The 11,041-nt window shown below is 57.8% G+C and overlaps 5 protein-coding genes and 1 pseudogene across 5 annotated transcripts in view; 4 read left to right on the top strand and 2 right to left on the bottom strand.

Annotated features, from left to right (window-relative positions):
* Positions 1-735: 735 nt before the first annotated feature.
* Positions 736-1,194, top strand: ACA1_219660 (uncharacterized protein; the record flags this gene model as incomplete). Its single annotated transcript, XM_004337205.1, has 2 exons — positions 736-1,066; positions 1,178-1,194. The coding sequence occupies 2 exons, from the start codon at positions 736-738 to the stop codon at positions 1,192-1,194; spliced, it is 348 nt and encodes a 115-aa protein (XP_004337253.1).
* A 658-nt stretch (positions 1,195-1,852) lies between these two features.
* ACA1_219650 (Erg28 protein) lies at positions 1,853-2,536 on the bottom strand (the record flags this gene model as incomplete). Its single annotated transcript, XM_004337204.1, has 4 exons — positions 1,853-1,887; positions 2,001-2,142; positions 2,245-2,309; positions 2,410-2,536. 4 exons carry the CDS (start codon positions 2,534-2,536, stop codon positions 1,853-1,855), a joined length of 369 nt encoding a protein of 122 aa, XP_004337252.1.
* Positions 2,537-2,871: 335 nt separating this feature from the next.
* ACA1_219640 (uncharacterized protein) lies at positions 2,872-4,179 on the top strand (the record flags this gene model as incomplete). Its single annotated transcript, XM_004337203.1, has 2 exons — positions 2,872-3,155; positions 3,303-4,179. 2 exons carry the CDS (start codon positions 2,872-2,874, stop codon positions 4,177-4,179), a joined length of 1,161 nt encoding a protein of 386 aa, XP_004337251.1.
* A 262-nt stretch (positions 4,180-4,441) lies between these two features.
* Positions 4,442-4,798, top strand: ACA1_219630 (uncharacterized protein; the record flags this gene model as incomplete). The annotated part of the gene is made up of 1 exon (XM_004337202.1): positions 4,442-4,798. The coding sequence occupies one exon, from the start codon at positions 4,442-4,444 to the stop codon at positions 4,796-4,798; it is 357 nt and encodes a 118-aa protein (XP_004337250.1).
* A 163-nt stretch (positions 4,799-4,961) lies between these two features.
* Positions 4,962-10,424, bottom strand: ACA1_219620 (annotated as a pseudogene).
* Positions 10,425-10,929: 505 nt separating this feature from the next.
* ACA1_219510 (phytanoylCoA dioxygenase family protein) overlaps positions 10,930-11,041 on the top strand; it is a gene marked incomplete at both ends in the record, with an annotated part of 1,699 nt that continues 1,587 nt past the window's right edge. Inside the window, one exon of the mRNA XM_004337201.1 lies at positions 10,930-10,941. Within this exon, the coding sequence (XP_004337249.1) occupies positions 10,930-10,941 (12 nt within the window). The remainder of the gene's footprint in view (positions 10,942-11,041) is intronic.

Genomic DNA, 11,041 nt, shown 5'->3' with positions numbered 1-11,041 from the left:
CCTAGTAGGACTCGTGACATCTGTTCTCGAATCACGATTCTTGGGCAATTCCGGTTAATGGTACTGTTGGTTGAGAAAGAAGTTGGAAGTCATCAACCAATCCATATTCTCCATGTTGGCTGCCCCGACAGCTATGTCGGCAAAAGTGTGAAGCCCTACATGACAGCTTGTTCACATTTGTTGACTTCTGCGCCGCAGCCAGAAACCACCTTTCTCACCAACGGACGAGACATGGAACTGATGACCCCTGCGGGACCACGGCTGCCGCCTGAGATGTGGGCGCACATCTTCAGTTTCTTCAGCGCGCGCGACATGGGCTGGTGTGCTCGGGCGCATCAGACCAGCGAGAACGACGAGCTGTGGCGCCCCTTCTTTCTGGCCTTCGCCGCCTCGGGTGGGCCTGACCGGGCGGCCTGGCTGGACTTGTGCACCAGCAGCAGCAGAAGGAGAGCAGCAGCGGTTCACGGTGATCTCGGGGACAGCCGGTTAACAAAGCGCCTGTGGGAGAGCTGGCCCCGGTGGAGGGCAACTGGGCCGGCGGGCTGTGCGACGTCACCGTGACCGGTATGCCCCGAGGGAGGCCCGTAGAGTGCATGGTCATCGACGAGGCACACGGGCGCCTCATCCTGGGGTTCGTCGAGCTCTCAATTGGTGATGATGATGATGAAGAAGAAAATGACGATTGTTGTGTTTGTTGTTTGTAATGTTGCGGTGTGCATAACAAAGGGAGGATCGATGGAACTGCTGGACCTGCCAGGAAGCAGGACACATGTGAACGACGACGACGATGAAGACGAAGAGAACGAAGCCAAGCAACAGCGCGCTCGAGGAGCGATGGTCCGGCGCTTGCGCTCGGCCCACAGTGGCCCTGTGCGGACCCTGCAGCTGTCGCCCGACGGTCTCCTCTTGGCGTCGGCAACCGCACGCGCGGCGCACCTGTGGGACGCCAAGGCGCTAGAGAGCCGGCCCGCGCTCAGTGGCGGCATCATGGCGTTTGTGCCGGCACAGCCCATCTGCCTCAACCAACATCCTTCTCTCTGCCAGCGCCTTTGGCACTACCATGCGGGTACAACCTAACTTTAATTAAAAAAATTAAATAGATATAAGTATGATTAAAATAGATATACATATATAATTTTAGTATTATAAAGTGAGTTGCTTGTTGTGAGGTGCACAGGTCTTGGACGCCCATGATGCCAACTTGCTCCATTCCCTCGAGTATGGTGCACATCTCCTGTCTTTCCCTTGGTTGGTGGTGTGTGGAGTGCATTGATGAAAAGCAATGAACATTGTCATGGTTGTTGTGATGGTTGGGTTGGTGTGGTGCCTCCAAACACCAAGCCTCTCAGCCTCACAATAGCCTCTGTTGCTGCAAGGTGGGCTATGCAGCACACAATGGCTATGTGACCAGCATGCAGCTTCAACCTGGTGTGCTGATCTCAGGCTTGGGTGTGATGGTGGAGCTCTTAACATCTCCTCCCCCCTTCATCAAAGGATCCATTAATGGTGTTGTGTTGTTGTTGTTGACAATGTGGTGCACACGGTCAACAGGCGGAACCTGGACAGCCAAGGCCTGCGTCACCTCTGGTGCAAGTCCAGGCCACAGCATTGCAGAGGGCCAACATCAGCCAAAAGATGGCATGGGCTCAATCAAGTGTAGGCGCACACGTCATCAGCGTCACCCAACTTGACATGTCACCATTGATGCCACAATGCCACAATTTGACCCCGACTCTCACAATAAAGGGAAGCAGCCAGAGGAAGAAGCCAGCGTGTATGGGAGAAGAATGAAGCAACATTCTTGGAGGGGGGGCTTGCGAGTGTGGCTCGTGTGCCCAGTTGTCTTGCGCGCTCAGTGGAAGAACAGCATCCAGACCAGCGAGGTGCCTGTTGAACCCGCAATCAAGTGGCGGTGAGCAAGAAGAAGGAAAGAAGCCAACATTGTTGTTTGTTTCGGGTTGCAAGCCCTTTTGGAGAGAAAGAAGGAATGGAGAGCGTACCGGCGACGATGAAGGGCGGGAGGGCGTGCTTGAACGGCACGGTCTTGGCGACGAAGCACTCGTAGCCGTAGACGCCAAAGGCAACCAGGAAGGTGCCGATGGTGGTCTGGTAGATGGCCTTGTTCGTCGAGTCCATAGCGCACTACGCGAAACGTTTCACCAGAGTTGAAGAAGAACGAAAGAACGAAGCGCGAAACGTCAGGTAAGCGGTTGTGGCGGAGAAAAAAGGAGAAGGCGGCAATACCTGGAGGCGGACGAGGGAAGCGACCAGCGTCCAGGCACCGAACAGGCGGCGAGCAACCGGAGAGACTAGAAATAGAGGATGAGAAGATGAAGTTGAAGAGATTTTTGCGGGTTTGAAGTCTGTACAGACTTGAACATCTCCGGAGGGGGGGGGAGGGAGTAAAACCTTCATTCTTGGCGAGAGAGAACTGGCGGTCCTTGAGCGTATTGGTCGAGAGGTACGCCTGCAGCGAGCCAAAGATGCTCAGGGCGGCCACCACCGTCAGCCAGTTCTCCAACGCATTCGCGAACATCTCGATCTCTGCTGTGTGACAAAAAAATCAGACAAATAAAACAAAAATCACAAAAAAATATCGCGAAAGTTTTTGTGGCGACAGACGGTTTAGATTTTTTTTCGCGCCTTTTTTTTTGAGCGGGTGGCTGGGGATGCCGGTGTTGGGTTTGGATAGAGCCAAGCAGCCCCCGAACGTTTCTGAATCCATCTTCGATCGAGGCACAACGACAATTCACGTCTTCTAGATCTCATCCAGGCGCCTTGATAGTATCCTATCGAAGTACTTGAAAATAGTGAGCGGAAGGGAACAATTTTGAAGGAAACACAACTAGACATCATCAAGAGAAGATAGAAATGTCGATGGCACGCAAACTGGTGAAGACGGCGGACAGCCCGTCGTTGTGGAACTACTCCCTCTCGCCCGGTTGGACGCAGGAGACCTCCGAGATTCTGCGATTGGCCATCATCAAGTTCGGATGTGGCAATTGGAAGGCCATCATCGAGTCCAAGTGCCTGCCGGGCAAGACGAGGAGTCAGCTCAACCTCCAGACCCAGAGGATGGTGGGCCAACAGTCCATCGCCCAATTCAAGGGCATACACCTCGACACCCGCGTCGTCTGGAAGGACATCCAGGAGAAGTACGTCTGTCTTCTTTATCTCTTTTGTTTATTTATTTATTTCGCATTTTCCTTTTTTGTCTAAATATGCATTTATTTACACTGCTTGTGTTGCGTGTGTCGTGTCGTTGGTCGTGTCGTTGGTGGTGTCGTGTCGTGTGTGTACAGGCATCGAAACAACCCGAACACGTTCGTGAAGAACGGACTGATCATCAACACGGGCAACAACCAGACCAAAGAGGAGAAGGACAAGCTGCGTCGTGCCAACACTAAGAAGTACAGCCTGCCGCGTAGCGACATCGAGGCCGTCGAGCTGCAGGTGGTCGACATCGAAGACATCGTGGCCGAGGGCAAGGGCAAGCGCCGCCGCCTCAAGGAGCGCAAGGTGCTCGCGCCCGGCGAGGGCGAGAAGCTCAAGGCCCGGCTGCAGGTGCTGCGCGACCGCCTGGCCACGCTCGAGAAGGAGCTCAAGGACCGAGGCGTGCCGCTCACCGAGCCCAAGCGGTCGCGCCTGGGCGCCGTCAGCTCCAGGGCCACAGCTGCGACGAAGCGCAAGCGAGCAATGGCTGATGATGAAGAAGAAGAGGAAGAGGAGGCCGCGTTCGAGATCAACGATGAGTGCTTCGAGGCCTACGACGAAGATGATGATGAAGAAGAATTGGAGGAGGAAGAGGATGAGGAGGTGGAGATCCTCGAGGAGGAGGTCGATGACGATGAAGAAGTCGACATCGAAGGCGAGGAGGAGAGCGGCTTCAGCGGTGAGGAGCCGCCATCATCGACCAATGCTGGCAAGGCCAAGGAGGAGGCCGCCGACATCAGCGACGGTGGCATCGACGACGCGTCGCTCGGGTTCTACTTTGGCAGCCAGCTGCAGCAGCCGGCCGCCGTTCACAACAACCAACTCATGGCCGACAGTGACGCCGACGCCTTCGCCGCCGCAGTGCTGGGCGGAGCCGAAGAAGACGATGACGTCGATTCAGACTTTGAAGAGGAGCCCAGCCGGAAGAAGCGACGGATCGCCCCCTCGAGCGCCAACGGAAGGTGAGAACCCACAACACACTCCTCCCTACTGCACTATGAACTCATGCATCGCGTACAATCGTGTCACATCAGGATGCCGCCAAAGAGAGGTGGAGCAGCGCTGCTGCCGAAGTCGATGAGGCCGGTCGTCAACTGAGCTCGTGTGATGATGAAGTGGTGAGGTGGTCTTCGTGTTGGTGTGTCTTGCGGCTCGTCGACAAATAAGCGGAAGAAGAAAATAAAAAGAAATGTATTTTCAAGCTAAAATCAAAAAAGATTTGCAGAAGATGGCGAAGGTGGCAGCGGGACCGACGAGATCGGAGGTGCGGGGGCTGCTGCGAAGCCTGCTGCGCGAGGCCAACGAGCAGATGATTCCCGTTTCCAATAATCCGTTGTGGCGGGACTCTATCATGGGCGCATTCCGATCTGCATCGACATCGCCCGCCGAGGCGTGGAATGGATTTCGGGTGGGGCAGGCCTACCTGACCCTCCTCGAGAGCTCCCGGGTGGAGAAGGACATGTTCGAGCGCTACGGCCTCACGCCCCGACCCGACGACACCCGCGCCCGGCTCCACCGCAACGCCGCCCGCGTGGGCCTCAGGCTGCCCCAGTGGCTCGACGAGAAGGAGGCTTCGCGAAGCTGAAGATGAAACAACAAAAAACGTAGAAAGTAAAAAACATCAATCAACTCGCACTACACACGTTGTTGTTGTTGCTTGTGATGATGTTCTTCCTTCCTCAATGCCGAGCACATAACGTTGTACAACATACAACATGCACCGACAGTGTGTGTGTGTGTGTGTTGTGTCATAGCTCGGTGCCGTGTCGCGTTCCGACGTCGCTTTTGCTGAGGGAGGTGGGCCGTCTGCGCTGCTGATGCTGGTGGTGAAGAGCGGCCTCGCGCGCTCTGCCGCGCATCGGCACGGTCGTGCGCTTGTGGCCGCCTTCGACGTCGATGGCGGGCGGGCTGATCTGTTTCATGACCTCGGGCACGCCCTCGCTCAGGTGGGCGAAGAAGCGGAACGACGACGTCTTCTCCATCCGCACGTCTCGCGTCATCGTCATCATCATCTCGCCGCTCTCGCGTCCGCCCCGTTGGCTGCTGCTGCCGTGACTGCCGCCGCCGCCCGGTCGGCTGCGGGTCTCCTTCTTGAGCCGAATGCCGGAGCCGCCGCTGCGAATCGACGGCGGCGCGCCGCCGAACACGGCCGTCGAGGGCGGACTGACCGAGGCCGAGAGGGAGGGCCGGCGCGGGGAGTAGGGCAGGGTGTTGGGCACGCGGGGCGAGATGTACTGGGCGTAGGGATCGCGCTCCCGCTCGCGCCCGTGTTGTCGGTTGGCCGCGCCGCTGCCGCTGCCGCTGCCCTCGCCGGCCGTCGACGACGCGAAGTAGAGTGGCGGGATGTAGACGCCGCTGGTGCGCGGCGTCGTGGCCTGCGACGACGGCTGCTGGTGGCGCGTCTGATGATGGAGCGGTGACGAGGCGAGAGACGGCCGCGTGGTGGGCTTCGATGATGAAGGTCGATGCGACGACGGTTTCGATGATGATGATGGTTTATGTCCGAGCCTCTTTTTCTTCGTCGTCTTCGTTTTCTTCTTTTGGTTTCGCTTGGCCGGGTCGTCGCTTTCCGAGGTCACCTCCGTGCTGCTGCTACTACTCGAGGCCGACTCGCTCTCGCATTCGAATTCATCGTCGTCGTCATCGTCGTCGTCGTCATCTTCATCGGTTTCGCTGCTCTCCTCCTCCTCACTTTCATCATCGCTTTCGCTTTCGCTTTCGCTGTCACTGTCGCTTTCGCTTTCGCTCTCACTGTCGCTCTCCTCCTGGTCGTCACTTGACGTCGTCCCCTCTCCGCTATCCCCCTCCGCCTCTTCGCTTTCCTCTTCGCTCTTTGTGTCCTCCTCACTACTTTCGCTTTCCTCGTCGCCGCCACGCCGCCTCTGCCGACGTCGCGACGCCTTCGGTTTCGTTTTCGTTTTCGTTTCGTTCTTTCGGCCTCGCCCGACGAGGACTCTTCCTCTGCCTCGGTGCTGTCCGAATCCCCCTCCCCCTTCGCCTTCTCCGCCGTTGCCGTCGCCGTCCCGTCGCAGTCATCGCTCGCAGCTGAAGCTGATCATTGAAGCGCCGCGGCGACATGGCGCCGTCGAGCGTGTTGACGCGCCGCGCGTGGCCCACCTCGCGGAGGATGCGCAATCGCTGTTCGGCCGCCGCGCTGTGCGCCCTCGGACGACCGCCGCCGCCGCCGTCGCTGCTGCCGCCGCCGCAGACCTCCTTCTCCTTGTCGGGACTGGTCGCACCGGGGTTGGTGGCGGTGGTGTCGAACCCCCTCTGTCGGCGGAGGTCGAGCACCTTCTGCGCGAGTTGCTCCTTCCCATGGGAGCCGTTCATTAGCCACACCGCACACGCACGCGCACACGACACGACACGCACGCACACGACACACACGCACGACACGCACGGTACGCACAAGCAACGTGGCGGGATGATGGCCATACCTTGTGGGCGCGTGCGGCCAGGATTTGTTGACGCAGCCGCGCCACTTTTTCCTCCAACCTTCTGTAGGTGCGGCAGCGGACCACGGTGAGCACATTGTGTCGTGTGCGTGTGTGTGTGTGTCGCGTGTGTTGTGTCGCGTGTGTCGCGTGTGTCGTGTGAGGGGAGGAGGCGTTACAGTTCTTCCTCGTCTTCAAAGTCACTGTCGATCGTGGACAGCTCGGTGCCGTCCTCCTCCTGATGGCCGCAGAGCGGAATGGGGTGAGCGCAGCAGGCAAATAAAATGAAAATAATCATTTCACGTACTCGCTCGAGGGTCGACGCTTCGGTCGTGGTCGTGGTGATGTCCAGGAACGACGAGCTCATCTCCTCGGAGATGTCATCCTGCTCAGCAACAGAGAGCTTAGCACGTGTGTTTTCGAATACTGAGCGTTGTTGATGATGACGATGAAAAAGATGAAGATGAAGATGAAGATGATAAGAAGGTGATGAAAAAGATGATGATGACGATGATGATGAGGTGGACGAACCCTGGTCTCGTCGGGGTTGTCGTTGGGGAGGAAGGGCCGGTTGTGCGAGAAGCCGGCGGTCGTGCGGCCCGTCGCGATCATGTCCTCCGCAAACATCTGCGCCTCCGGCTCTGCTGCGATGGGGAACGTTAAGAAGGCTGCATTGAGAGGGGGGCAAAGAACGAGAGAGCGAAAGCGAAAGCGAAAACGAAGCGGAACGTATGAAAGAACGAACGCGAAGGTGGAATCGTGGTGGGTATGGGTACCTGGGGCGAGTTGGTCGGGGTGGGCGTTAGAGGGGGCCTGGGAGGCGAGGGACATGGCGTAGAGCTTGTCCTCGTCCTCCACCACGTGCAGATTATTGAGAAAGTTCTGCACGTGCACATTCCTGGGAAATACAAGTACAACAACGACGATCATCAACACCCATCATCGATGGCCATCGCACGACACGACACGACACGCACACACGACCAACATGGACGCACCTCGAGAGGTTGTACGGAATCGATTGGTATTTCATCACTTTTTGCACCTGTGTGTCGTGTGTTGTGAGTGCCGTGTCTGTGCGATGGTGCGTGTGTCGTGTGTGGTGAGAGATGAAAGATGAGGCGCCTACGTGTTCGAGGCGGAGCTCCATGGCACCGATGTTGATGCACTTGTCGGGTCCGTAGGCCGGATTGCCGTCGTCCAAGTAGGTGAAGTAGCGCAGGAACAATCCGAAATAGGGCAGCGTCGGTTCTCGCGCCTCCTCTCGCCTACATTATCGTGTGTCGTGTCGTGTGCGGTGATGTGTGTGTCGTTTCGTGTGCGTGTCGTCGTGCGTGTGCGGTGAGTAACGGTCATGGAAGAAAGGGGAGAGAAGCAGAAGGGATTACTTGGCGAGCTGTTCGCGGTAGCGATGGAAGTTCTGTTGGTTGTCCATCACCGCCTCGAGCTCCTCGAAATAGGCCTTGTACTTTTCCGGCACCTGCCGCCACGTATCCTGCACACACGCATTCCCCGCATTCTCATCAGCAAAACCGCACACACCACCGCACACGCCACCGCACACGCCACCGCACACGAACATAAGAGAGACAAACCTTGAGGCGCGAGATGGAGATGTTGTTGAGGCCGGAGAGGATCTCCATCATGGAGTTGAAGTTGCCCAGGTGGTAGCAGATGTAGGCCGTCTTGATGAACTTTTTGATGATCTTGACCTGCGTCTTGCGGTCCTGCTTGGTGAGGACCTCGGTCGCCACCCAGTAGGAGATCTGGTTGAAGCGGCCGATCATGCGGATGATGTTGGGCGCGATGATGGCCTTGTTCTCGCGCTGCCAGGCCTGGTTGAGGAACTCGCGCGGCGCGATGCGCTTGAAGATCTCCCACTCCTGCATGGTCAGCTCGCGCGCCAGCGACGCCGTCGAGAAGTCCAGCAGCTTCTTCCTCTTCCCCAGATCCTTCACCATGTCTGTCTCACCCCCGCAATCATCATCTTTAGCGCACACGTCACAACACGACACACACGACACACATGACACACGACACACACCGCACGACACACACCGCACACGCACGACCGCACACGCACGCACGCACGCACCTTTGAGGCGACCTTTGTCGCCACGAGGGGAGATGAGGGGAATGGAGGAGGTCTGTTGGTGCTGTCGGTTGAGCGAGGCCGAGCGGATCTTCTTGATGGTCTTCTGGTCTTTCTCCTTGAGGTTGATCTGGTCCTTCTTCCGCACCTCGTGCAGGTTGATGGGCGGCACGGCGCCGGCTCCGGCGCCAGCAGAGGCTGCGACGATGATTGCATTCCTCACATTGTTGGTGCTGAGGCTGTGCTCCTTGTTGAGTCGTCGGCCTTCGATCATGGCCGTGGTCCTGGGCGACGCCGGCGGCGACGCGTGCGACGAAGAGAGCGAAGACGACAAGAACGAAGACGACGATGATGGTGGTGGTGCGCGCGGCGAGGGGAGCGACGGGCGCTCGCGAAACTCGACGACGTCGGGAGTCGAGGCGAGCTGGGGCAGCGGGCCGCCGCCGATCGTCGCGCTCCGCTGCTTCTTCCCCGTGCGCCGGCTGGCGAACATTTTGTCGAGCGAGCCGCCCGACAGCGACGCCTGGATCGGACCCATCGTCGCCCCTGTCGTCGCCGTCGTTGTCGACGCTGTCGACGGCCTTGACTCACCGTTGTCGTCGGCGCCAGCTCGGCCCGACGGGGGCTTGTACTCGCGCGCCGTGAGACTGCCCGCGTGGGTGCTGCTCGTGAGCGAGGCCGACACGGCCGCGGCCGCGGCTCCGTTGGTCCCGCGAGCCGTTAGGCTCCCACTGCGAAACAGCCGCACCCCGCTGCCGCCCCTGGTACCGAGCCCGCCGCTGGCGTTGCCGTTGACAACCGTATCGCCGCCGCCGCCGGTGGTGGTGGTGGGCTCCTGGGCCGAACCGGCCGCCGGCGGGTTGGCCTGGCGCTTGAGAAAGAGGAGCTTGAACTCGTTGAGCAGGGCCGCATTGCCGCCGGTCTCCTTGGTGAGCACGTCCAGTACGGCCTTGCGCGACGCCGGTGTGAAATCGTTGGGGTAGTTCTTGGCCCATATGCGCATAAACTCCAGGATTCTGAGAGCGCAGGACACGAGACGACACGACACACGACACACGACACACGACACAACGCACAACGCACAACGCACAACGCACAACGCAGAGAAAAGATGTAAGTTAATGGCTGCGTGGTGAGTGCGGGAGAAGAGGAACCTTTCGGCGTGGTGCTTCTTGCGTGTGTCACCGTCGAGCCGCCACGAACACGCCTTACGATACCTGTGGCGCAGCACCGCACACACAACAGATCGCATAAGACGCGGAGAGTCAGGGCAAAAGGGCAAATGAAGAGAAGACGAGGTGGGACGGTCGGGTACTCTTCGGCCCACAGCAGGGCGAGATCGTTCTTGGGTGTGAGGACCATGGGGTAGCTCAGCAGGAATGCCTCCATGTCCGCTGTACGTCCAAAACAAAAAAACAATCAAAAATAAATAATCAATAATAAATCACAATAACGGGGGAAGAGGAATAAAAATAAAATAAAAAATGAAATCAAAAAAAGGAAGAACGAAAACGAAGAGGAGGTGGCGGGGGGGGGCGGAGAAGAGAAAGCGATTTTGTGGGAGACCGGAGATGATTGGGAGGAGTTAGAAGGTGCACGCTACCGTCATTGACGCTGGTCATAACCAAACGGGCCGTGCGATCGAATATTTCATCTTTGCCGGGTGATGGCGTTCCGTTGCTCATCTCCTTGTCTTCTTGCGGTGGTTGCTGTGGTACCTCACCACCGAATCTCCCTCCAACTTCTCTTCGTGGCTGTCCTTCTCTCTCGTCAGGTTGATGATGATGGTACTAGTTCTTCTTCCTGTCGTGGTTCGATCGTTTTGCCCACCTCCTGCTGTGGCTCCCTCTTCAGTTCCTTCCCGTCCGCCAGTTGGGTTGGGGTACTACCAATGCGGCCACGGCCCAGTAGTACGCTTCGCTATTTGAAATTTCAGTACGAACTCCACTGTGCTGCGAAATTTCCTGAGGTGTAGCACAGAGACCATGAAGTTCAAATAGAGGCTCCGGGATGCAGATGCACTCTCACCAACCAGGTTCAAACCTGTGATCTTCCCCACGCCCCCTAACATGAGGTGTGGGCTCACTCAGTCTCACCCGTGTGCAGCTCAGCTGTGTTTCCACGAGGGGGAAACACCCTCGTGTTGGTGTTTTGGGCCAGATAAAGGCGCTTACCTTACATGGGCTGACAATGCGCCTCTTGGTGATCAAGGCTCTCCCAACCCAACATCCCTGAGCATCGTTGACCTATCAGTAGTGACGCACCGCAGCCTATTCTCCAATAATTAGAGGATAGAGGATAG

Source organism: Acanthamoeba castellanii, assembly GCF_000313135.1.
Source record: "Acanthamoeba castellanii str. Neff unplaced genomic scaffold scf7180000084758, whole genome shotgun sequence".
Lineage (NCBI taxonomy): Eukaryota > Discosea > Longamoebia > Acanthamoebidae > Acanthamoeba > Acanthamoeba castellanii.
The sequence above is the reverse complement of the archived record's forward strand: the minus strand, read 5'-3'. Positions and strand labels throughout refer to the sequence as shown.